The 25,736-nt window shown below is 40.8% G+C and overlaps 1 protein-coding gene across 3 annotated transcripts in view; it reads right to left on the bottom strand.

Moving 5' to 3' along the window:
- The window catches only part of sdk1b (sidekick cell adhesion molecule 1b), a 249,036-nt gene that overhangs the window by 49,095 nt on the left and 174,205 nt on the right, over positions 1-25,736 (bottom strand). For all 3 annotated transcript variants that reach the window (XM_086082687.1, XM_086082685.1, XM_086082686.1), the window contains 6 exons: positions 24,220-24,367; positions 15,993-16,133; positions 12,679-12,860; positions 9,681-9,796; positions 3,848-4,043; positions 1,445-1,543 (listed from right to left, as the gene is read on the bottom strand). In XM_086082687.1, the coding sequence (XP_085938813.1) occupies positions 1,445-1,543; positions 3,848-4,043; positions 9,681-9,796; positions 12,679-12,860; positions 15,993-16,133; positions 24,220-24,367 (882 nt within the window). The remainder of the gene's footprint in view (positions 1-1,444; positions 1,544-3,847; positions 4,044-9,680; positions 9,797-12,678; positions 12,861-15,992; positions 16,134-24,219; positions 24,368-25,736) is intronic.

Raw genomic sequence — 25,736 nt, 5'->3', positions numbered from 1 at the left:
GTCTGGTCAATGAAGGGAACAGTGAAAAGGAATTCCCGCCACCATTCCCCGCCACTGGGACCAAGTTGGAAAACATCTCTCGGTGGTTCTCAAAGAGAGATGAAGACGTGTGAGCGTGTGTGGCGCACGCTCCGTGACGCGCCGGCTGAGGCCGTGTTGGAGATAATGTGAGGAGACAAGCTGCACAGGGTAGAGATTAGCAGGGTGATGAATCGCTCGCACACAAACTCAGAGGGACTCGGAACGCATCGGGCACTGCATGGGTCCCAAACAGCAGACAAATAAGAATAAAACACAGTAAACAAGCTGATGGCCTCAACTGATGCCGTCACTCAACACCAAGAATGACTTATGGTTTGGCCAGTGAACAGCCGGCCCACTTTCAGGCCAGACATTTTCAGTCGCTGACTTTTAAATTACTCAAACAAGCCGTGCCTGCCTTTTAAAGGCATACACACATTCAACGTCACAGATACTACAATGTAGAAGGTAAGGATTAAGACCTTACGTGGACCCAAAAAAAAAAAAAAAAAAGGCATCACACATGCATAATGTATTTTGGTATTATATGCATAAAATTTTAAAATATACAGTATATAAATCCATCCATCCATCCAATAAATTAAATATTTTGTTACTAATTCACCAATTTCGTCTGTTGATAAATTAAATTGATTTGCTCAGTGTGAAATATCATATGTGCCTGTTTAGCCAAACACACACAGACAAAAAATATTTCCATCGTGATTGGTGTATTCTGCCATCTAGTGGAAGCGCGTTTAATTGTTCTGACATGGATAAATGGTCTTGGTCTTTCACGATAGCGCTGAATAAGCAAAGATACGTTATTTGTTTTAAATACATAAAATTCGGTTACATATCGTAGTTTAGCCACCTCTATTGGCCATGTTCTATCAGCCATGTTAAATAGCAAAAAAAAAAGCAATGGGAATAGAACCCAGGTCCTTTGGTCAGAAAACAAACGTTTATCTTACTGAGCTAACAGGCCAGTAATAATTTTAGTGTTTAGGGGTTAGCATGAGGCTTTCAGTGAGATTGTACGGTACACGTTACGTCTTCACATGGGACACGAAAGGTTGAGACTAGTAAAAGTCACAGTCAGGTTGTAGACCGCTACAAAACATGTAGACAACACTGACCAAGTAGCTCAGTCAGATACGGGCTGGGTTTGAGTGCCGCTTTTTGGATTTTTGCGCTATTTAACATGGCCAAAAGAGATCGCTAAACTAAAATACGCAACACTTGGCTGTAATTTGGCACCTTTTCAAAACGACCCATGTGGTTGTATTTATTGGCGGACTGTCTCGCTAAGGTGTTACTCTACTAGTTAAAAAAAAGTTTCAAAAAAGTCACAAATGGTCAAATAAAAAGGCTATTGTAAAGACATTTTTAGGCAAAGTGTAGCTTTAAATTACAAACTTACCGATAACAATGCCGTTCTTTTTTTCAGGCTCTGCCCAGCTGACTTGCACGGATGTGTCCAAGATTTTGGTGAAACTCAAATGACGGACAGGCCCAGGTGCTGTAAAACATATTTACATTTTCAAGTAAGCGTTGAGAGTTTTACATTTTTTATTTTTATTTTTTAACATGACAACAATAACAAAAAAATCATACAAACTTTTGCCTTTGTGAATGAGACCTTATAAATATGGCACCATGAAGTCAAAGAATATTACAGTCGGCTTGTGCCAAGCACAAAACACAGAGAGTCGCGCACATGCTATTATCACGCTGCCAACCAATCATGCCGGCATTGACCACTGCCGCACACACGCGCGCGCGTCCGTCCATGCGTGCCGGCAATTTTTCATCTCATCTATAGCTCTCTAAGCCTCTCCCAGCAGAGCGATTAAGCTGTTCAACTGAGACATTCAATAACACACACACACGTGCACGCAAGCGCGCACACACACAGCCAGCACCAAGCAAGAATTACACCCACCGTTAACCCCGCAACACGCCCAGCACCTAATCAATGCCAGGCAACGTTTACGGGAATATGTGCGCGTGTTTGTGCATGTGCACATGGCTTCTCATAGAATATATATCAACGCCTTCTTAATATATATATATATATATAAAATTGCTGCTTTTCTGTTGCAGTGCATTAGATTAAGATTAATTTAGACACAAGTGATTCAACTCCAAAGTGCAACAAAAAATAACAGCAATTGTTTTATAATAAGAACAATAGCAATATCAGTTCTATGGGCTTTCGTTGTAAAATAAATGAATACAATGTAAATAATAATTAAATAGTTTGCACACTGGGTGGGCAATGTGCTGTTCATTCTGGTGTGTGCATCTTGGCCTCCAGGGGGCAGTATACCATATACAGCCATACACATATATTTGATGCTAAAATAGTAGCATGTCACAACTAAGCTTCAACAATATTAGTTGTTCTTCGCAGATAATAAAGAATATTTTGCGAGTGTGTATTTTTGTCTGTTAATTGCATATGGTGTTAGCGCTTATGTGAAGCTTGTTAAAAAAAACTCATTACGCAACTTTGATGCTAGTTTCATTATCCCGTCTAAAAGTGTTTCGGATTGTGTGTTAGCATTAAGCTAGCAGACTTGTCATAGGCCTATCTAAAAACAATCAAACAAACAACAAACCAAAAAAAGCCTTGTAACTTGTAAAACAAAACACCTTGTTTTCCAATTGACGGCGAATGGAAATCTAAACAAGGGATCCTTGTGTGCAATAAAGACTGGTTCATGTTTAAAAGAAGTGACCAGACCTCCAGCAAGACTTAAATAATTGTTATTTGCAAAATCACTATGACTTAGCAGGGAAAGTTTGATCCAAGTCCACAATTTCCCTTGGAATCATGGGACCGAAACCTAATACGATCGAATTACTTACTGATCTGATGAGATTGGACAGATATACACACCCGAATATGTTAAATTGGATTAAGCAGGTTTGACTCATTTTGCCTCCAAATGTGCAATCTGGATGACATTTGTTGTTTGTTTGTTCAGCTTCTGACCCTGCACACCCCCACACACGCACACACACACACATTTTTTCCCAAGTTTGATTTGGGATTTGTGTGACCTTCTCCAAGTGGATATAAAAGAGAACCTTCTGGAAATATTGACCCAGTATAAAGAATCTAAACTCGAGAAAGTAAGTTCGCAAGCATAAAAAAAGTATTTTGGGGGGGACATATCCGTTATTTGCTGAAAAACTCACCTATTCACGGTTGCGCTGCTCAGGGAAAAGCCAAGTATAATATAGAAACATTACTTTGGCGCCATCTTGTGACATGTTAGAGCGAAAGATCTATGTTGAGGTGAGGAGCTTCATTTAGTCAGGCTATAAGCCTTGTTTAACAGGAAAAAAAAAGTACTCTGCTGCCATCTTGTGAAATTGATAGGCAATTAAAAGCCTTTTCGGGTGAGCATCACTGATTTGTCATATTTGCAGCAGTGCTCTGTCAGTACCACTTCTGGTGCTGATTTAATTATTTTTAAGGAGAATTTCTTGTTTTTCTCATGACTGTTTCATCCTATTAAGATATACTAACAAAAATAATTACAGATCCAGAATACGCTCACCAGGGCCTTTAATTTGAGATGTGACTTGATATGGTTTGTTGCATGTTTATATTTTTGAGCCTATTGAGGACAAACAGTAAGAAAAACCAAGCAATTGGAACATATGGAATTGATGAAGCATGGGAATCCTTGGCGGAGGTAAACAGATGAACATCACGGCAGGTACGTCAAAACATTTGCATTATTACTCGGAAGAGTGTTTTTTGAAAATAACTGGGACTTAATTCAACACTGACGGATTTGACAATACTCACTGTCCTCGTGTGTTTGGAGCATAGTGGGGGGGCTGCGTGGTCCGTCTCCAGGTGTTGTGAAGCAAAGGATGGAGCCGAAGTACCAGGTGAATTTGTTCAGCCCGTTGACCAGACCCGTGTGGCGCGAGCTGGGGTAGTCCGGGGTGATGGTTACCACGGCGACGTCCTCCGGAGCTTGTTCCGGCCAGACCAGCAGCTGCAGCCGGGAGAAAGCGGAAATGTTAATATTTAAAGTTCATCTAGATTAACATCAGGAACGGAACTTCTGCAGACAACGCGCCTGAGGTCATCCGCCATCCATTTTCATTCCTCCATTTTCTCATTAGGGCACAAAGAGAAAAAAATCAAATCAAAGGACCATTTTAAGTCTTGAGTGAAGCTAATGGCGGCTACGCATGAAGACAACCTGGCTGTTTTTTTGTCAGGATTTTGCTCTTATGAGCAAGAGGAACGTTTTACGTTTAATATTTACAAACCCAATTCCCCAAAAAGTATAAAATATACAGATTGTGAATAAAAACTGAATGCAATTATGTGGAGGTGCCTAATTTTAATATTTTATTCAGAAATAGAACATAGAGAAAAAAGTTTAAACTGAGAAAATGTATTTTGAAGGGATTTTAAATTCCATGGTGTCAACAAATGTCAAAAAAGTTGGGCCCCTTTCACCACTGTGAGGCATCCCCTCTTCTTCCTGCAAACGTCTGGGGATCGAGGAGACACGTTGCTCAAGTTTCGAGATTGGAATGCTGTCCCATTCTTGTCCAACACGCGTCCCTCTAATTGTTCAACTGTCTTGGGCTTTCTTTGTTGCACCTTCCGCTTTATGATGCGCCAAATGTGCTCTAGAAGTGAAAGAAGTTTGCCACATTTGAAATGGCCCCTGGCCTGCGCTTCTTGGTCTGCTTTAGAATTGGCTTCTTCTTTGTACTGTGGAGTTTCATCTGGCAACGGCAGATTGTGTTCACCCGCAATGTTTTCTGGAAGTATTGCTGAGCCCTTTCTGTGACTTCCCTTACAGTAAGCATTCCTGTTTGCGGCGCAGGGCCGTTTAAGGGCCCGAAGATCACGAGCATCCAGTATGACCCTTACACACAGAGATTGTTCCAGATTCTCTGAATCTTTGGATGACGTTATGCACAGTCGATGATGATTACTTCAACCTTTTTGCAATTTTTCGCTGGTAAACACCTTTCTGATGTTTCTCCACTATCTTTCTGCGCAACATTGGAGGAATTGGTGATTCTCTACCCATCTTCGCTTCTGAGAGACGCTGCCACTCCGAGAAGCTCTTTTTATACTCCAATCAAGTTGCCAATGGACCTCATTAGTCTTCCAGCTGTTTTTTGTTTTTTTTAAGTGTAACTGACTTAGCCTCTTATTGCTACCTGTCCCAACTTTTTTTGAGATTTGTTGGCACCATGACATTTTAATTTCTCTTAAAATGAAACATTTTCTCAGTTTAAAGTTTAGACCTGTCATCTATGTTCTATTCTGAACAAAATATAAAAAATTGGCACTTTCAAATAATTGCATTCAGTTTGTATTCACAATTTGTATAGTGTCCCAACTTTTTTGGAATTGGGTTTTGTATTATATTTGAGGTGGCTCGGGCATCTGGTTCGGATGCCTCCTGGACGCCTCCCTGGGGAGGTGTTCCGGGCATGTCTTACCGGCGGGAGGCCCCGGGGACGACCCAGGACACACTGGAGAGACGACTACGTCTCTCGGCTGGCCTGGGAACGCCTTGGGATCCCGTCGGAGGAGCTGGCTGAAGTGGCTGGGGAGAGGGAAGTCTGGGCTTCCCTGCTAAAGCTGCTGCCCCCGTGACCCGACCCCAAATAAGCGGAACTGAAGGCGGAACGGAACGGTTTGTATTATCAGTCAAAAGAAAAATCAGATATGGGCTAGCTTTAGCACTTATTTTGATGTTTTTGGGCAGTCACTGTAAAACACTATCCGCTTTTTTCTATGACGGTGACTGTGCTGGTCGATACAGTAAATCGTGACAAGGGATCATCTCAGTCTTTCCTCCATTACTTCTCCTTCAGAAATTTCCGGCCTGCTCACACGCCCATTTGCCGCTCCATCTGTCGAATCGCATCTCTCTACCTGCCCGCCCACTGACAATGAATTAGCGGGCGGGTCGATGCCGCGCCGTGTGAAAATAGCATTCTAATGGAAATCTAAATGATGCATTAATGCTATATTGCTGCCGGGTGCACATTTACACATTTGTCATTGTACAACCAGCGGTGGAGCAAATCAAAGCGGTGAGTAATGGCTTCTGAGGCGAGATGCATTGTGTTCACAGCGTGTTGAGATATCTTAATTACACTTTTCAGGTGTGAACGATCAACGATTACGCGAACAAACTGTTGATAAGACAAAAGTAGCACGTGCTATCAATAATGAGCAGGGCTTCCTTGCAAATTCCCTCCGGGATACACTGTGCTCCATTAGATTCCATCTTATTGCAGCATGGATTTCTTTAAGCAGTCTCTTTGAAAGCCAAATTATTCATTATGAGCTACCGTGTCCACAGCCGGCAGCGCGTCGACAGCTTTAATCTGAACACGTCAATTTATTCTGTCATTATACTTTGGATTATGCTGCTCGATAGAGTCAAAAGAGGCGGTTGGTATTCTCAAAACAATCGCTTATTTTGTAATGGCTGACAGTATGACAAAAAAGTTAACCCCCAAAAAATCGTGATAAAATAATATGTTCTATGCAGTCCCCACTAGTCTAAATACAGCATTGTGGGTTATATTGCGTTAAGGGACTGTAACGTTAACCCCTTCAGACCCATAGATGGTTGTAGTGAACATGACATATTTTGCGTGTTAAACCAATACAAATGCATCATTTGGATGATGCCAACACTTCTGGCTCATGATTGGATCTCAAGTTGATTTGCATGATGTTCATATTAAAAATCTCAATGTTACATATAAGCTTGGTAAGTTTACAACAGGTTACAGCCATACTATCCTGGCGTCCACTGTAACAAACAAAAACATGAGATAACCCCAAATGTGTTTTTTTCCCCCATGTTGATCTTATGTGGGGGAAAAAATGCCCAGCAGAAAAAATGTAGGTCTGAATGGGTTAAGCAGCAAAATGCAGCAGTTTTTCTCAATATCAGAAGGCGGCCATTTTGCCATTTGTTGTCGAGTGAAAATGACATCACAGTTGCTTAGTTCTCAGGTAACAACCAATCACAGTCCAGCTTCAGAAAACAGGTGAGCTCTGATTGGTTGTTGCCTGAACCCTGAGCAACTGTGATGTCATCTTCAGTCGACAGCAAGTGGCAAAATGGCCGTCCCCTGAGATGGATAAAAATGGCAGGATTTTGCTTCATAACTTATATTCCACAAATGTAATATTAATCAGAATGTCATGTTTAGACTAGTGAGGTCATATATAACATATTATTGTCAAGAAATATTTAAGATTCCTTCCCTTTTAAAATAATTAAAACACTGTATTGTAAATATGAATTTAAAAACATAATACCATAATTTCCAGATGATTGAGTGCCCCTAGTAAATGTAAGCCACGCCCACTCAATACAAAAAGTACCCTATACAGTAGACCACACTGGACTTTAAGTCACAAGTGTCCATATTATAACATTACACAGAAAGTTACACAGCGTTAAATGCTGTTTACCAAATGAAGAAACCTCGAGAAGCACTTCACAACCACGGTCGTAAGTCTTAATTGTTACTCCAATCACCAACTTCAATATGCCACTGACCACCATTTAGCGAGAACGCCGGTGACACGTTGGAGTGGCCGTTTTTCTCCACGCCTCGGGGTGCCGCACTGCAGCCAGAGCCTGCCGTGGCGAGATAAGGGCTTCTATTGTCGTTTATTATCGCCGTAGTACAGTTTGGGCGCCGTAAAAGAGTGCTGATTTGGCACCCTGAGCATCTGATGCAAGTCCCTCCGCCTCAGTTTTTTATTTAAAGGCTGCCAAAAGGGATCGGTCCCACTGTTGCTATAGTTACATGTTGATCCAGGACTGGAGACGTGACGTGAGGCGGGTTCAATTCACTGAAGAGTGCTCGTCACAAGCAGGTACGGTGCTGAACATAAATCACAGCGTTGCCATTTTGAACAGGCCAAGTTCACCCTTAGAAGCTTAAAAGAAGCGGCACATCACAGTTGAGTTGACGCCACCGCAGATGGGCCTGCTTCTACAAATGTGACTAATGGAGAGAAATTGCCAACAATTAAGATTTTTATTTTTTTTAAACGTGCTCAATCTTGTGGCACATTTTATGTAAGCTGTGTTTTTCCTTGACAGTGTCTGCTTTTAAAGCACTTTTTGGTTTGAAATCTATGCTGCATTTCTATATGTGCATTTTCCACTCAAAAGGAAAGTATCGGTGAATAAGAAATAACTAATATACCGCTTTGTGAGGCGGGTGTACCAACCACTCTTCTCTTTTTACTCAAACTTTATACCTTCATCAAAACCCCCCCCAAAAAAAAAAAGAGTACTGCGAGCTGATACAAATGACTACTTGCATTAAATGGAGATTAACTTGACGACGGCAAATATTGTCTTGCTGTCCAAATGACAGGAAATGGAGAAGTTAGACCGAGACAGGTGAACGGAAAATTTGGTGCTTCACCTAAAATATTGGATGTATTCGCTCTGTGGAGGAAAGCACATGGACACTAGGGGCGGGAATCTTTGAATGTCTCACGATTCGATTCCGATTTTTGGGTCTGCGATTTGATTCAGAATTGATTTTTGATTAAGAACGATTTTTGATTCAAAATGATTTGATTGACAATGATTTTTGCTTCAATCTATAGATGTGCAAGGAATTGTAATGATCTACTCCAGTCTGACACGCTAATGCTAATTAGCGCGCTACTCGCGGCACTTTTATCACTCAAAAGAACGGCTCCACGCTGAAAAAAATTACTTTTATTGGAATAACTTGATCGTGACTTTTTCCTTCTCCCCTCTAATGTGGCTACAACTTAACAGTGTATTAGACCGCGTGGAACCACACTGCCCCTCAGTGGCCAAACCGGGTACAACATGAACAGCGCTCCAAATAAAGGCACACACAGACAAAAAGGCAAGACAGTATAAAATGATTTAAATAAAATCGATTTTGGGACATTTAAAATCGATTCTGAATCGTATTAAATGAGAATCGCGATTCTTATGAGAATTTTTTTTTGGCCACACCCCTAATGGACACACACACGTGCACACTCAGTTCCACTCAAAAAAGTGAAATTCTTTAATTATATTGTATATAGATACATCACACAGAATGAAATAGTTCATAATTTATTATTATTGTGTTTATAGATAATTTTGATGATTATAACTTAAAGAAAATCAAAGCCTCCAGTTAAAAATAAAAAAAATCATTGTTGGTCACATGTATTTCAAGCAACTACTGCATAAAACTTTTATTAAAACTCTCACCATCGTCCATAACCCCAAATGACCCCTGTGACTAATGAACAAGGGTTTTCTATGTATCATATTTGAATGAATGTGCAAAAAAAGTCCAAGGTAGTTTATTAAAATATTGAGTAACCTTTATAAAATTTTAAATATATTACACCATTATGAGCTGTATAATTATATCCAGGCCAAAAGGGGGCTAGTGGGTTATACTTGTGACCTCGGTATTATTAAAACATTGCTACTTTCGTCTCGCCTTTTAATCAAATTGCTCATTTTGGAATTAGGATTGAATTAGACAATGACATCACCTAAAAGTTTTATTTTTATTTTTTTAGGTACACTTTTGCACTTTTACCATGTCACCGCTTTGATGGCTTTGTTTACCTTATATCCCTGGTTGATGCCGTTGATGAACTGCTGAGGCGGTGGGTTCCATGTGAAGCGGATTGTGGTGGAGTTGATAGCGACGACTTCCACTTCCTGTGGAGGAGCTGTGGGAACTACACGCACACACACACACACACACCATATTTAGCTGCGGTGGTTCGTCAAAAGGACAGGATGAGACACACACACACACACACACACATCAGAAACGGAATACACACTGCACAAATGTATGCTGGCGGCTGAGAATATGAAATAATTTTTAGATGACAAATAGTTTCCTAATGCAGATATATGAAAACGGCCATTACTGGCTGACTTGCAAATAGTGAATGTTAGCCTCACTGCAAAATGGCACCCCTTCTCATTAAGAACCCAATTTAAATTTTGCATTCATGTATTTTGCATAGCATTGTCCTGCAAATGATGAAATGCATTAGGAGTAATGTCAAATACAGCACGGCTGATGTGAGGAGAGGTCATCAGATATGAATGAAGTCCACTCGGTGACCTCAGGGAACAAGTCATGGACATGACTTAGTTGTCGGGATTCTTAACTGGTGACCAAAAGTGGGTCACGGATAGCTTGTAAAAAATGTGGGATCTGGATGAATATGTGCAATATCAATTCACATGTATGGTGTTCCACAGGGTTCAATTCTGGGGCCTCTGCTGTTTTCATCGTTGGGTTTCATCTTAAGAAAATAGCAGAGGGTGTTTTAAAATGCTCTGTAAATAAAGTTGAGCTGAGTGATTGGAATTCTGGTCCAGCACAACTAGCTATCTAGCAAAGCTAAAGGACCACTTCCTGAAGATGTATGTAAAAGAGGAACGCAAGAACACAACATTTTGTGGTTTCAAGGCGACGAGACAGATTCGATGAAAAGGCTGTTCATTTTGTTCACCGGTAAACCCTATACCTATGTTTTCGGTAAACGTGCATTATGCTTGCCGTCTGCAGTGCACCAATCTGGATCGAGCCCCTCATCACAAACAAACAGAAATGGACTTGTTTGTTGTCCCGTTATGAAGAATTACAAACAACCTAATTTCTTACAACAGGACACAACGCAAAAAAGCACACGAAAACGGTCATCATTTGAAAAATGCATGGAAAACAGAAACGTGTTTTGAGCGGGCACTGATTAAGTGGAGGCGCCGAGGGACGTACCATTTACCCTAAATGCCAGCTCATTTCTAAGACTTATTTATCAGTTTAATTTGGAAGCGCGGAGGCTAGAAGGGACATTAATAAGGCTAACGTGCGCTGAAGAAAAAGATTTCGTCTTACACGGAGCCGACCAGAGCGGTCAGACGGAAGACGTTCGGGGCGAGTGACACGAGTGTGTGGAAAACGTCACGCTGATTACACAGTAAGAGGTTTACGCCGCCGATGCACGGGGAAGCTGGAGCGTGATAATGCACGGCTCTCGTGATGGGAATGCCCTTTTATATATCATGTAAGGGAGCCCGCAGAACATAGCGGAATAAAACGCGGGTGGAAAACGGGAAAAGTGGAGAGGCGGCTAAGGAAGAGACGGGAGCGAGAGAGACGGAGATTAATTGATGCTAAAGATGCTCTCTTCCCCCCCTGCCATGCTGAGTGCACTCGTGGGGCTCGGCTTCTTAACCCTGGCAGCTCACAGCTCCAGATAAAAGACTAAACTCTGTCCTCTGGGGAAATCTCACTATGCACGTATGCCGGAGTGCCGGCGAGCCGCAGCAGAAGCAGCAGCGGGAGAGAAACTTTGCACAACGTGACTCAGCCACTGCCTCCGCGCCCTCCAAATCACGTTAATGAGCAACGCTTTGGAGTCGATAAGGCTGTCCGCAGCACTCGCTGATGACGAGCAGTTTTAATTACAAAATACTTGAAAATGAAAAACTTCACATGCTAAGTGGCTCCATCTTTTACAAGCGCCGCCGAAGAGCATCCTGATTGGAAATTAAAACCACCAAGCCGGGTTTACGGTTACATCGGAGCCAAGCCCCCGCAAAGGGCATCACAACTCCCATTAAGATAAATTCATTGATGTGTTGTCGTTAAATCATGGTAAATATGCATTAACTATCCATCCATTTTATAAAGAGCTTGTCCTCGTTAGGATATTGGTTGCGCTGGAGTCTATCCCAGTCAGAGGTGGGGGACAAGATAAGCTAGCATTTACACTAGGGTGAGTAGCAATATCCAGGTATCGGCCTTATTTTCACATATCGAGCAACCACGGAGGTTGCCGATACCAGCCACCGATACTTGAGGCAAAGAAACTCAGACATCGAGTAAGTCCTCCTTGGCGCTATAATGTAGCATATCTGTGCCAGAAAGACTCACAATGCTTATTTGCTCACAATATTTTGTCTTTGTGGTCAATCAAATTTTGGATATCAAAAGTACTATATGGATCGGTACTCAATATCGAACATCCCTAATTTACAGTCAAATTAACCACTACCCATACTCACAAATGCTAGGTTGATTTCCCAATCAAATTTTGAGCCGATTGGGTTATTCAGGGATTTTTTTTATTAAGTGAAAAAAAAAGACAATCTGATCAAATTAAATGGGCTTTACATAATCAGGATTTTTGGGCTGATCACTGATCAGCGATCAATGAGTTTGAAAAAAAAAAAAGATAACCGATCACCGATTTGATGAGAAGATGGAGCAATATATCCATTTAAAAAAGATTGACTCTACAGTCGATCGCCGCCATTCGCGGGGTTAGTGGCTAGCCCAGCCGCCTAAAAGCGAAACTCCCGTCAATTGAAATGCATGAAAATAATAATAATAATAATAATCATTAAAAAAAATGCTGATAAACATTAAATATAAAATGCAATGTCTTATTTCATGGAGACGATCAATGATGTCATTGATCAATCTGGCAAATTAAGACATTGTAGTGTAGTGTAGTGAAAAACGGGAAAAACAGACAAAAAGCTCCCAATAAGACCCATTTATCGTATTAAAAGTGTTTCTTGCGTGTGTTCTGACCTCCTTGCAGTGTGTATTCGGCAACAGGACTGCTGTAGACGCCCAGGCCGGCGCCAGTGTATGCGGCCACTTGGATCTGGTACTGCGTCCATATGATCAGCTCCTTCAGCAAGCAGTAGTTGGTCTCCGGGCTGCTGATGTTCTTCTCCTGGTAGTCGCCTGGAAGCCCCGCGAGACGGTACCTTCACACAAACAAGTACACACACGTTGGTGGGCCACATTCCACTGTAATATGATTACTTTCGGTATCTGCCTTTAAGAAGGAAATGCATTGAAACATCTGTCCACAAAATAGATCATTCTTTGATTGATTGACTTGTACAAAAAGTTCTGAAACAAGACCAGTATTTTTCATATTTATTTAATTACAAATTAAAAATATTGTGATAATTTTTAAAAAGTATTCATTTTTTCAGGTAAATGTAAATTTTACAACAACTTTAAAGTACACCATATTTTCTTGCACTATCCCAATCTAGCATATTTCATTAAACGTGCATACAATTAATGGAATTTTTAAAATTCTTCTAATTTCTACTTCCTGATCGTAAAATAGCACAAGAGTACCAACACCTTGAAATAAGTCTGGTATCGGCACCAACCCCGATACCTGGTATCGGTACTCGGCCATCCCTAGTTATTTTAATTCTAAGACTAAGCTTAATGGTCGTTTAAAACTAAAAAGTAAAAAAAAAAATTGCTTTTAAAAAAAGAAAAGAAAAAGTCATGTTTTTAAAGGATTAACAATATTATTTTTTATTTCATAAGAAAATAGTTTTTAAAGTAATAGAATACATTTTTGGAAGTAAACCCTTCAAAATGTCATCTTTCTAATATTTAAAAATGGTACCGATTCACAACATATTATTTTCATGCCATCAATTATTTCATATGATATATAATACTTATTAAAGTATCGGCCCACAAAATGTCATTTTCTACAAATCGGGATGGGCAAAATTCTCCACAAAAAATCTCTACAAAACTGAAATGAAAATGTGCAGCACGTTAGCGCTTTGCTATCACTCAGCTGTTGGAGCAAAAAAGCTCTAATGTATATGTCAGCATCTCCATCCAGCGTCAAAAGTGTAACAAGAATGTTTGAGCGGCTGACTCTGTGTCGTCCCGAGCGACGCGGAAGCATCCAGTGGGGGCGCCACTGGAGGCTGACGGGATAGTTTTTCTCCAGGCGGGGAGATAAACAGAGTGACGCTCGGATGGAGGGTGGAGCAAAGGTGAACAGAGCAGAGGAGAGAAAGGAAAAGAAGAAGAGGCGGTGGGGAGTGAGGAGATGACGAGCTGGCAAAACAAAAAGGAAGGATAATCGAGGTGAGGGCAGAAGAAAAGAGGCGGACCCATCCTGCCCCTCCCCCTCCCCCTCCCCCAAAATGCAATGTGAGGCGGAAATGAGCCGACTGAGTTTGTGATTTCAATAGAGTGGGAGCAGATTACACAGTGAATAAGGATTAAAAACATGAGCAGCAATTATATGCAAATGAGCAGGAATCAGCGGAGGGTATTTTGATTACAAACAGTGTGGAGGAGGACAGAGGACAAAAAAAAAAAAATCTGTAACATCCCAAATGATGGCCACTAAATTGCATGTTCACTCACTCTAACAGGTCGTACGTATTGGTTGGTAGGTGTGTTCCGATCTTTTAGTATGATCCCACAACAGATTGCGTACGCTGTGGGCATCAGGTGTAAAAGTGGTTGAGCTCGCAATTTGTCTCAGGTTGCTCGATCGCATTACGTGAGTTAAATTCAAATGATTTGCTTCCAAAATGTGAAAATGAACCGCGCGGATGGAATCCTGGGTGGCCTCGTTTACAAGACGCAACTGACTAACATCTGTTTTTGCACGTGCAAAACTTTTAGTACTTTAGTGCGTTAGGGTCATGAATGTAAACATTAAAAGAAAAGAATGCAAAAAAATAAAGAAAGTATTTCATGAAAAAAAAATAACGACAGGAATGTATACTGTAAGAGAAATTAATTAATTTCCCCATAATCCAGACACTTATTCATGTGTGTGCTATTTTGCTGTAGAAAGTTGGAAGTTCTCGGCTTTGACGCGGTTCCAACAAAGTCGACGGAATCACCTAAGAACTTAATTCCTTTATTAAACGCCCTCGCCATGTTTAATTCACTTCATTCTGATTCACGCACACACACGCACACGCACACACAGGTTTGTTGTATTATCTTGGTGAGGCTTGACCCAAAATCCAGCAGTTTTTATTCATCTCAAGGGGCGGCCATTTTGCCACTTGCTGTCGACTGAAGATGACATCATAGTTGCTCAGGTGTCAGGTAACAACCAATCGCAGCTCAGCTTCAGTAAACAGGTGAGCTGTGATTGGTCGTAGCCTGAGCCAGTCAGTCGACAGCAAGTGGCAAAATGGCCGCCCCCTGAGATGGATGAAAATGGCTTCATAACTCATATTCCACAAATGTAATATTAATCAGAATGTCTTGTTTAGACTAGTCAGGTCACATATAACATATTATTGTCAAGAAATGTTTAAGGTTGACTTCCCCTTTGAGAAAAATATAATAAACATCATATTTAGTTATGTTCCAGTTGACCAGTGTTGGAGATTCATTATGCAGATTGTGAACAAATGTTATTGTCCTGTAATTGTGCAGTGAACAATGCAAACATGCAAACACGTGGCCCCGCTTGGCAAAATAAATCCGTGATAATATTTATTATAAAAAAGCATTTTGCCCTTCATAGCACTGTATTTTTTTTAGATGAGTCTGTTGCAAGCATGTGATCATGAATAAAACATTTGCGTAGACACGGTAGAAGAATTTTACAGCAAGTAATGCACGCAGCCTCCACTTGTGATAGAATGCCTTCCATAAACTGAGATTACTTTTTTAAAAATGTATACTGTAAAGCCACAATATAATATATTAGGGAATGCAGCTGGCCATGGAGTTAATGTGGGGTTCAAATACAGGGTGCGAGTTAAATTTGACATTGTTTTCACAGTTACAATACAGGCAAGGAATCCATTTTTCTTTCCTCCTGTAGTCCTTAAGACCAGTGCACTCTATTTCAGCACGCAGAAGAAAAAAATAACCATACAGAGAACAATAGCTTTTCAAAGTGTTTACCCAATTGTACTAGCCATCCATTTATCTTTTTTTTTTTTATAGAGTTTGTCCTCATTAGAGTCCTGGATGAGCAAGAGCTTACCCCAGATGACTTAACACTCAAATTCGCACCTATGGACAATATCATGAACCTTAGCGTGCATTTTGACGTGCAGTTGTATGTTATTAATTGCAATGTTCCTTTGTACCTGAGCATATATCCTCTGAGGACTCCGTTGAGCTGCGGTTCCGGAGGAGGCTGCCATTGGACCATGATGGACTGGTTGGTTCGCCCGCTGGCCACGATGTTCTTCGGGGGGGCACTCGGCGCTTCCTCTCTCAGCATCAACCTGACATATCATGACAACAAACGGAGAGAGGGAAGCTGATGAATGGGCACTAATATTCACCGATTGTCTATATTCATGTATTGGAGGCACTGTAAGGTGAAAACATACATTTGCTTTTAAATATAAACAGCTTGAAGCCTCTCTTTGGATGAATTGTTCAATAGTTGTCATTGTAGAAAATGAACAAATGCATTATTATTGTAATGTAATAATAATGTAATAATATCAATTATTATTATTATATTATTACTATAAAATAAATAAATAAATACAAATGTAAGAACAATCTAATAGCAATAATAATAATAATAATGTAATAATGATTAAACAAATAAAAATATATAATGGTAATAATAATGAAAATTGTAATAACAATGTAATAACAATGTATAACGTAATAATCTTGTAATATACAGTGTAAGGACAGTGTGCTCGTACAAAATCTCAGGCACATTGTGTCTATGAATGACCACGTTTGCGAGACTGCTACAACTCATTACAACAAATCGTCTCTCAGCATTCATGTATCATTTTGCAATTCCGCGCTCATTTCTCCCATTCCTCATTCCACTGTCACAGTCTTGCAGTGTCATGCAATTCATTTGTTTTCCTTGTCTTGCAGTATTGTTCATTTATTTCAAACAATCACCGCTACAGCTACAGCCCATGATGATGGAAGCGCTTTCGCCATCATCCCGTGGGACTGTCGGCGCTGACACGGGCTCTTTACAAACGCCAACTGCAGATTGCCTCGTGTGTATCGATGGCCTGTCGGCAGACGACAGCGGAGCGTTTAGTGTATAGCTGTGGAAAATTAAGATGGAGGCGATGACTTTCACATGCTTTCCTACATCTGTTTGGTTCATTATTCTTCTTCCTGTGATTTTTACATCTACAACCTCTAACCTACTACAATCCACCGAGAAAGCAGCTTTACCATCAATATACATTGGAACCTTAATAGGGTACCATTGGGTATGGCGATCATTTTGGAACTAGTAATGGAAAATGTATTGACCGATACGTTTTTTTTTTAATGCTGATGGAAATTCCAAGCACTTAAGAATACATTGATGTTTAAAGCCTGTGACAAAAGTAAAACTATCGACAAAAATGATGGTGGTCAGTTCGATTTGGGTGCAGTGTTTAACCCCATCCAAGTTCCCCTCCGCACAGTCCCGCCTGCTGCTTTTCAACTTTTGAATATCCTGTGCCCTCGTCTCCTCCGTGCAATAAACCGGCATTTTTTTCCACCTCCTTTGAGCTGCGGTCGACTCAAGCGTTTCATTTAAAAGTCGATATGCAATGTGGATTCGGCGCGAGGAAAGTGTGTGGGCATTAAAGAGTGGAAGGATGACACAGATAGAAACTTCTGCTAATTCCTGCAGTGTGGGGAATTACACACACGCACAAACAGATAAAATGTTCATCTCCAGAAATCCATCCTCTTTTCCTTAATAGCAGGGGACAGATAAAGTGTGTCAAACAGCGTTCAGACTAACTTATGAGCTTGAGTTGTTGTTTTGAAGCGGCGCACGCTCGCTCGCTCGCTCGCCTGTATATTTAAAGCGGGAACGCGTTGGCGCCTCCGAGACGGCTGGGGCTTTATGACTCGTGTTTGTGCGACGTTAACGTCCCCGTGTTGAACCCTCTTGATGTGAAATATTTACTCTTAAATGGTTTGGGTGGGAATTATAAGGCAATTCATGAGATGTTTTTCGCTATAGGGTGCAACAGCTTGCGCGTGTGTGCATACTTAGAACGTGTATCGGCGATATTAGTTGAAAAAGATGCGGGATAGTCAAAGATTACATATACTGTAGCTTGTTTCCAGTTGGTAAACTTCAACCGTCAATGGCCATCGGACTATGAGGGTGTGCACCTGGTGTCTGTACTAAGTCCCGTGCAGTTCACTGTTAGCGCCTGCGTTTTAAGATTTTGTATTATTTCATGTTTTTCCTCATGTTTCTTTTCATGTCTTGTCTCGTTCTCTTCCTCAACTTCTTCTCATTCTTCTTCTTGTCCTTCTACTACTTTTTCCTTTTTCTTCTTCTTCTTGTCCTTCTGCTACTACTTATTCCTCTCCTTCTTCTCCTCCTCATCCACCTTCTACTTCTTCTCCTACTACTTCTTCTTCCTCTCCTTATCTTCCTTCTTCTTCTTCCCTCCTGTTGCTCCTTCTCCTCTTCTTCCTCTTTTCCTTGTCCTCCTCCTCCTCCTCTTCTTCTTCGTAACTAGCTTACATTTTCCACAGCAAAGATTCACAAAAAGGCGCATTTACCAACCAGGATGATACCGCCACAATGTGATGCGAGATTCTGCTTAAGGTAAGCCACTTGAAGCTAAAAAGAAAAACTCTTAACGTAGTTATTAAGCGGACGTTTCGTCGTCCTGTTAATTTGTGAACGCAGCCTATAATCGGCAGTTTGTGCTTTAATTGTTATTGTTCCTGGTACTGCCTGACACACTGACTGGGCACCGGTGCTCCATCTTTTGGAGCACTCAGAATAATCGAACAGATTGAGTGAAGCAGTGTACTTAATGACATTAATTGTGAGTGAATAAGAAAAAACCTGCAAAACAGCAAGGTAAACCCGTAATAGGTATTGAATCGTGGTAAAGCCTGTATCTTACTCAGTGGCTTTGTTCAAGGTTGCAAAAGGTTGCCAAGATGTTTGCTAGTCATTCACAAACAGTATTTATGTGGCTTTAACATTTTGAACATGTTAAAAATGTCTTTGCCACAATAAAAACCGAACCAAAGTTTGTATATGGTCCCTCTTTGCATTTTTTTCCCCACCAATTGCAGGGGAGTGCGACTCATTGAAGACAAACAGCTGTCAGCTGTAAAACTACCGGCCTGTTTGAACAAAAGTGCACGTACCCACGCGCGCGCGCACACAAGAACACATCTAATGGCTCGGTAGCTTGGAGCATCATCACTCAAGAGGGAGATGCGGCGAGTCATAATCCGTGCCAGGGAAAAGGCCATCGGATGTTGCAGCGCGTCCTAAGCCGGGCGACAAATTCGATGCTCATGTGTGTGGACACATACGCTGCTGATTATGTAAGTTGAGCCGCTTACAGTAAAGCCACAGGCTGGGCCAGCTTGCGCTTTTTTTTTTCTTTTTTTTTTTGCCACTCCGCCTTGACGGGTTTGGGAGCCGTAATCACTAGTAAGGTCGGGTCGGGTCAGGGTTGGACGCCAAGCGAGGTTAACGGGAAGGAGGAGGAGAGCGGAAAGACAAGTGAAAGATGAAATAATTGAGGGCAAAGGATATGATGGAGAAAAAGTGAAAGGTTGACAAAATGGCTGGAGAAAAATGGAAGGTGATCAGGCTGTTTGAGGAAATTGGACGGTGGAGGAGAAAGCGAGAGGTCAGGAGGGATCACGTTGCTCCGCTGCCTCGTCTGCTAAATAGTCATTTGACGACAGCCGAACCTTCAAACTTACTCAGGTTGCACTAATCGGATTTGGACGAAACTTTCTAAAATGTGGCTCGTACGTCATCATAAATTAAGCTACGTGACACCTCGGTATATCCCACGAGATATCATTCGTCTTAATTTTCAAAACATTTTCATATATAATGATTAATAATCATTATTTCAGTAATCGTTTTGGATAAAGAAACGTTTACATTTTCGTCTTTTTTTCTTTCTTTCAAAAACAGGACATTATTTAAAATCTACAACGCACAAAGTTTGAAATTATGATTCAGTTACTGGTTTGGTCTGTAACACGGAGAAAATAGGCAAAACATTTTCATCATTGTTTTCCAAAGTAAAAGTTGTTCGATTTGGGTTCAAAACAAAGATAATCAGTCCACTTTCTTGGAGGACTGCAGAAATGGGAGAATTGGAGAATTTACTATTGAAATTGAAATTCAGAGAATTTGCGCAATTTGAAATGTAAACGATTCATCGATTAGCAAAAATAATTACTGATTCATTTGATAATCATTTAGTTATTGAATTAATCGATTGATCATTGCACCTCTAAATTTGAAGATCAGGCCACTGTTCCAAATTATTACATACAATGGGGTTTCAAGATCTTTTATCGGTAAGAACTGAGAATTTGTAGCATTAGGAGATCATTTAAGCGGTTTCAGTCAAAAACATTTGAACAGGTTTATAGTTACATTTTGACAGAAGACCCCTTAACAATTCTTACACGCTATGCAGAATGTGGCATCTCATGTGACAAATTTGGAGTTATATGAATCAAGGGACATTTTAAATTAGTGACTGCACTCTATTTTGTCTTAAACTCCCAAAAAGTTGTTTCTGTGTGTTTCTTAGCGTTAATGATCAGAATATGCAAATAGAGAGCACGGACTTGCGAGCACGATGATTACAGTAATCCCCGATGTTATCTCAAAGGTTAATAGAATGTTTCCAAACAAATCATCTGAACTAAAAAAGTGTGACTGAAACAATTAACACATCACATTAACTGTCAGTCGCCGTGCAGATGAGGAGACGCACTTCAAGCGCTGTGTCTTAACAACACTGACAGGCGATCCATTCAACTTTATTTAGATGTGAAATGGCTGGACGAGAAAGTAACAAGCAATAAAATGTCCTTAGAATGTTCGATGTAATGTGTAGATCTGCCTCGCTAATTGCCCAAAGAAGTGTGCAGTTAGTATCGCAATGTGCTATTAATCACATTCGTTTGAATGGGTTCGTCGGAGCGTCTTGTCAAGTTTGCGAGTCTGTGCATGCTTATTAAGTGGAAAGGGGCGGACCGACCTGGAACCTGTAAGCCACTTTGGTTGAAGGTGTATAATTAACAATGATGAGGTGGCAACCAGTGCACAGCGAGTACACTCTGACACCTTCCCAGAATAACCTACATCTCCCTTTTCAGATATATTTAGTAAGTTAGGTGGAATGCAGTTTAGGCATGTAGCAAGTAGCATGTTTTGGTGGTCGTCTGTTAGAAGTGGTTGCCCGTTACGTCAAAGTACTTTTTTTGTGTGTGGCCTAAAAACATCTGTTACTTACAGTAGTATAAATAATTTTTTGTTTTGTACTTTTTCACAGCCTAAACATTTCTAGTACAGTACCAAATTATTGTGAATTGTTAAAAAAGCTTTAGTAAGTTCATCCAAACGGACCTTGACGATGACAATGTTAAGCTAAAATCTATACTTTCCATTACATTTGACGGAACTCTGTCCCCTGCTAACAAGGCCGCCACTTATGTCTATTAATTATTTTGATGGGAAAGGCGCCCCTACCAGCATGGCCACCACACACGTCTTTTAGCCTGCTCTAGTCTACTTTAAGTCTATTCATTGATGACAAGAAAGCAGCACAACGTGAAAAACTGTTTCTGTCTTTTGATGACCAATTGCGGTCATTTCTGGCATTCTTCTTGGGAGCTGCATGTATTTAGCAATGCTAAGCTAACAGCTTTCTATTACATTTGAAGGGAAACGAGGAAAGGTGCCCCTTCCAACATGGCCGCCATATTGGAAGGTGCCCCTTCCAACATGGCCGCCACATTGATGTGTGTGTTAGTCTTCTAGAGTCTACTGAAAGTCTGTTGATGGCACCACAGCGCCATCTACTGGCACTTTTGGCTAATTGTGGTCACTTCTGGAACTAACAGACGTAATCAGCTACTTAAGAATGGACGTTCTGAGTAGACTAGACATTATTTTCTGTCCATTGAATCCGGGGTCCGTTGGTTCCTGGTCTGTTCAATTGAGGTTCCGCCATATCTCCAACTGACAGCTATATACAATTAAATGAGAGGTATCCATAATTCACAAGCAGAGATCGGACACGAACATCCTCGGGGAAATGTAATTCCATTTTGACGAGGCAAAACTGAATTACAGATATCGCTATCTGTCATTTCGACAAGTCACACTTCTGTTACAGATATCTTGAATGAAAATTTTAAATATTCAAAATGTAATTACGACTCGTCAGCAAATGTTAATATCCGCAATTTGAATTCCCGATTAGCAAACATGTTGTTAAGACACCTGGGAAGTGTTTCAAATGATCAAATAAGATATTCTGTCCACACTGACGTTTGTTCACACGGTGCCCCTTGCTCTTCCCGAGTGCCTTCGTGGCCTCTCGCACTCCTGCGTGGTCTCGTCGTGCCAGCTGACGTCTGCGAGATTAAAAGCGTCGCGCGTGTGGTCACATACGAGGCGAACGCTGATGAAGAGCCGCGTCCATCTGCTGTGATACGCTGACCACTGATGACTTGACCGCTTGCCAGTCACTCATTTGGGGAAGATCAATGCACTCTGTTCTCCGGTGCTTCAAACAACCTACTTTGCACTGAGGAGCAGGTGGCTCGCTGCCCGACGGAAACGACGCACGCGTAGACGGGTAAAAAAGGACTGAAGATCGGCAATCGGCAAACAAAGGACACGTCTGCACAAGTTACCGGGGAATTATAAGTGATGTGGGCTGACTTATCTACTCACAAATTGAGCGGTACCACGACTTATCAGTGCAATTCATTACGTGAACCATTCCAATTGAAATGAATTAAAATGCCATTAAGCTATTCTAGCCTAAACACTGACGCTACTGTTTCTTAATTCATGTATTGTAAAATAGAATCATGAATTTAACTGGTTTTGCAAAGGCTGATGCCAGTAGTGCAGTTAGTGCGGTACATGAAAGAATTACTGAATGCAAATTTCAAACTGTGCATGTTACCAATCCAGTCCAGTAAATTTGTTAAGTACAGTTCAGTTGTATTTAACTTCAATAACAGACAATCTCGGAACGTGGGTGTGCGATACAATTCAAGTCAATTCAATTCAAGAATATTTGAATTTGGTTGGATTCAGTGCGGATTACGGTTTGATTCAGTAAGGTTCGTCTTGGCTCAGCTCAGTTCAAGTAGGGACCAAAACGGACAAAAAATAAAATAAAAAAATAAAAGTGAAAATAAACATGATATTAAATAAAAAATATTTATGTAAAAATAAATATATATGAAAATATAAAAATTAATAAAATATTAACAAAAATAAAAAAATAAATATGAACAGAAATGAGAAAATATATACCATATAAATAGAATGAATTATCAATCAATAAATAAAAACACACTGTACCATATTTGTGCTTTGACGTGTGCCTTTAACTAGGCGTGTCTTATTGAGTGACATTAGGAGCGCTGACTCCAGCTTTCGTTCACCACAAGGTTAGTTCAGTGTTAGGATCTTCTCCATCCTCCTTGCGAGTGTTTTCATTTTGTATTTGTGTGTTGAGCTGCTTGTAACATTCGGTAAATGGGCTGCAAGTCTGCTGTATTTCTTGATAGTTTTAGTATTTTCCTTTAAGTTTGTCACATACACAGTATTAAGACAGTAGTGAACTGTTTTAAATTGTGGAGAAAATGTTTTCTTGAACTAAATTTAGTTTTGTTCGTTAAATGAATGCGCTCACAACATGCGTTCTCTATAATTACAATTGGCAGCGGCTCCCTTGCTGAGATTCTATTTGGAAAAGCGACATCTGGCATCTGTCAATGGCCACATCTGTGGTATTGTCTGTTCAGGAGCACAATTGCAAACCACACCTCCTCCAAACCCTCCATCCCGACAGCGTCCCATCTTCACTCACACACAACGCACACCTGCACAACAACGGGTGCACTTTGAAGGCCAGATCCAATCTCCCACTTTTTCAAAAACACCGCTCACTTTTTGTCCTCCCTGCAAATGGCAGGGAAACAACACACACCTACAAAAGGGACGTTACACTAGAAAAGCCCGGCACTAAAGCAAATGGATTTTTAACAACAAACCTTCAAATTAGAATGCATTCAGAGTTGCAATCCCTCTTGGCAACACACGCGCACGCACACACGCACTCGACTCGAGTGTGGCCTCTCAACTGGCATGGTTATCATTATAATCCTGCCTTCTGACTGTCGTTCAGTTTGCAACAAAAACTCTATTTCACAGAAAGCACAGCATGTTCCGGGTAGCAAATTGGTTTCATGCTTTCAACAAATCACCCAATAAAACGCTTGGGAGTCTTGAAAAATAAAAAAAAATAAAAAACGTGAATGATAAATATGTTTTTCTCTTACCGCTGCGTCTCGGCGCTGTACTGACCCCGGCCCACGTGGTTGACGGCGCAAAGTCGGAACTGATAGGTCCGGGCAGGTGTGAGTCCGCCCACGGATATGTTAGTCACGGTGGGGTCCACCTCGGACAGGTACACCTTCCATGGAGAGTCTGGACACACGAAGGAGAAAAGGTAAGGGATTTAAAACGAACGAGTCGTGGATTTGAAGCAGCGTTGCTTACTGCTAGACGGTGACATTTCAAAAGATTAACTTTGGACATTCGTACAGTATCGAAGTCTCAGCTCCTTCCAGCCCACCCCAGATCCCCGCAGAGGATAAAGAATATATGACTGTGAATACTTTTAAATTGTCTAAATGACTAATTTAAGTTATTTAAAGGGTTCTTAAAGGGTATGTGTTACCATTATGTGTTAGCATTAGCATTAAGCTAGAGCTGTGTGTGTTAGTGTGTTACAATAAACTTCAACTGGGAGTGGCATTAAATAGCTTGAAGACTATTTTCTGAAGAATTGTAACTAGTTGCCAAAGTGTACGATACAGCACTCGTGTTGTGTGTCAAGATTCCATTCTCAAGTTAAAGCAAAAAAAAAAAAATAATAAACAGTCAAATGATGGCTCATATCCGGAAAAAGTGGTAAGTTGGGTCAGTTGGATCTTAAGGCATCTCTTTAGTCAGCAGGGGTGATTTTAAGATCAGAAGTTTAGTTGTTTGCTGACTATGGTTGTCAGAATAGGAGATGATACTTTTGAGGACTCAGGTCCCCTCCTAGATTAAAAACCCAAAACAGGATATGTCCAGCAAGTCCTGCATTGGAGCGAAAATGCCCCTGATGATATCCCACGAGAAGCAGCTCAGTCTGGAGCCTTAAGCGAGAACGAATGGATTTAAAAAAAAACAAAAAAAGCAATCACTGGCATTTTTATTATTTAAAGTTTATGTGGTAGGGTCTCTTACATGAATATTTGAAGATTCACCTTGGTTGTTGCCGTTTACAATGTCTAATTTCAAAAACTACTTTGGTCGCATTGCAATGCTTTCAGGACATGTATCTGTTTTTTGTTGTTGTTTTTTTTTTACATCACTTCGAATACAATTGTGCTCATTTTGCTCATGATATCAGCATGGCAAATGTTCACGTTCCATCTGTAGAAGCCACACAAACCAGCCTGAGCGATGTCCAATGAGACAATAATGAAGGAGCACAGACGTTGATGTATACATTGGCGCCAGTTCGTGATTGTCTCCTTTGCACCTTGAGATGCGAGGGACAGATGCGCAATTCTCATCTGACTGGCCACGTGTGTTTTCGTATGAATGACAAGCGTGATGTTGGCGTGCATGCAAACAAAGCAAAGGCAACAAAGCCATTGTGTAAAAAGGAGAGGCATCACAAGTAAGCAATCCCAATATTGTCATAAATGCGACACACAGAGACAAAATACCAAAACAACTTTTGTCCATCACTCAATGTCTGCAGGCTTGCTGTGTTTTTATCCCTTCACACTTCTTTTCTTCT

The sequence above is a fragment of the Leptonotus elevatus genome, chromosome 8 (assembly GCF_054856555.1).
Source record: "Leptonotus elevatus isolate MCC_2025b chromosome 8, RoL_Lele_1.0, whole genome shotgun sequence".
NCBI classification, from domain to species: Eukaryota; Metazoa; Chordata; class Actinopteri; order Syngnathiformes; family Syngnathidae; genus Leptonotus; species Leptonotus elevatus.
This window is presented reverse-complemented; position numbering and strand designations above follow the sequence as displayed.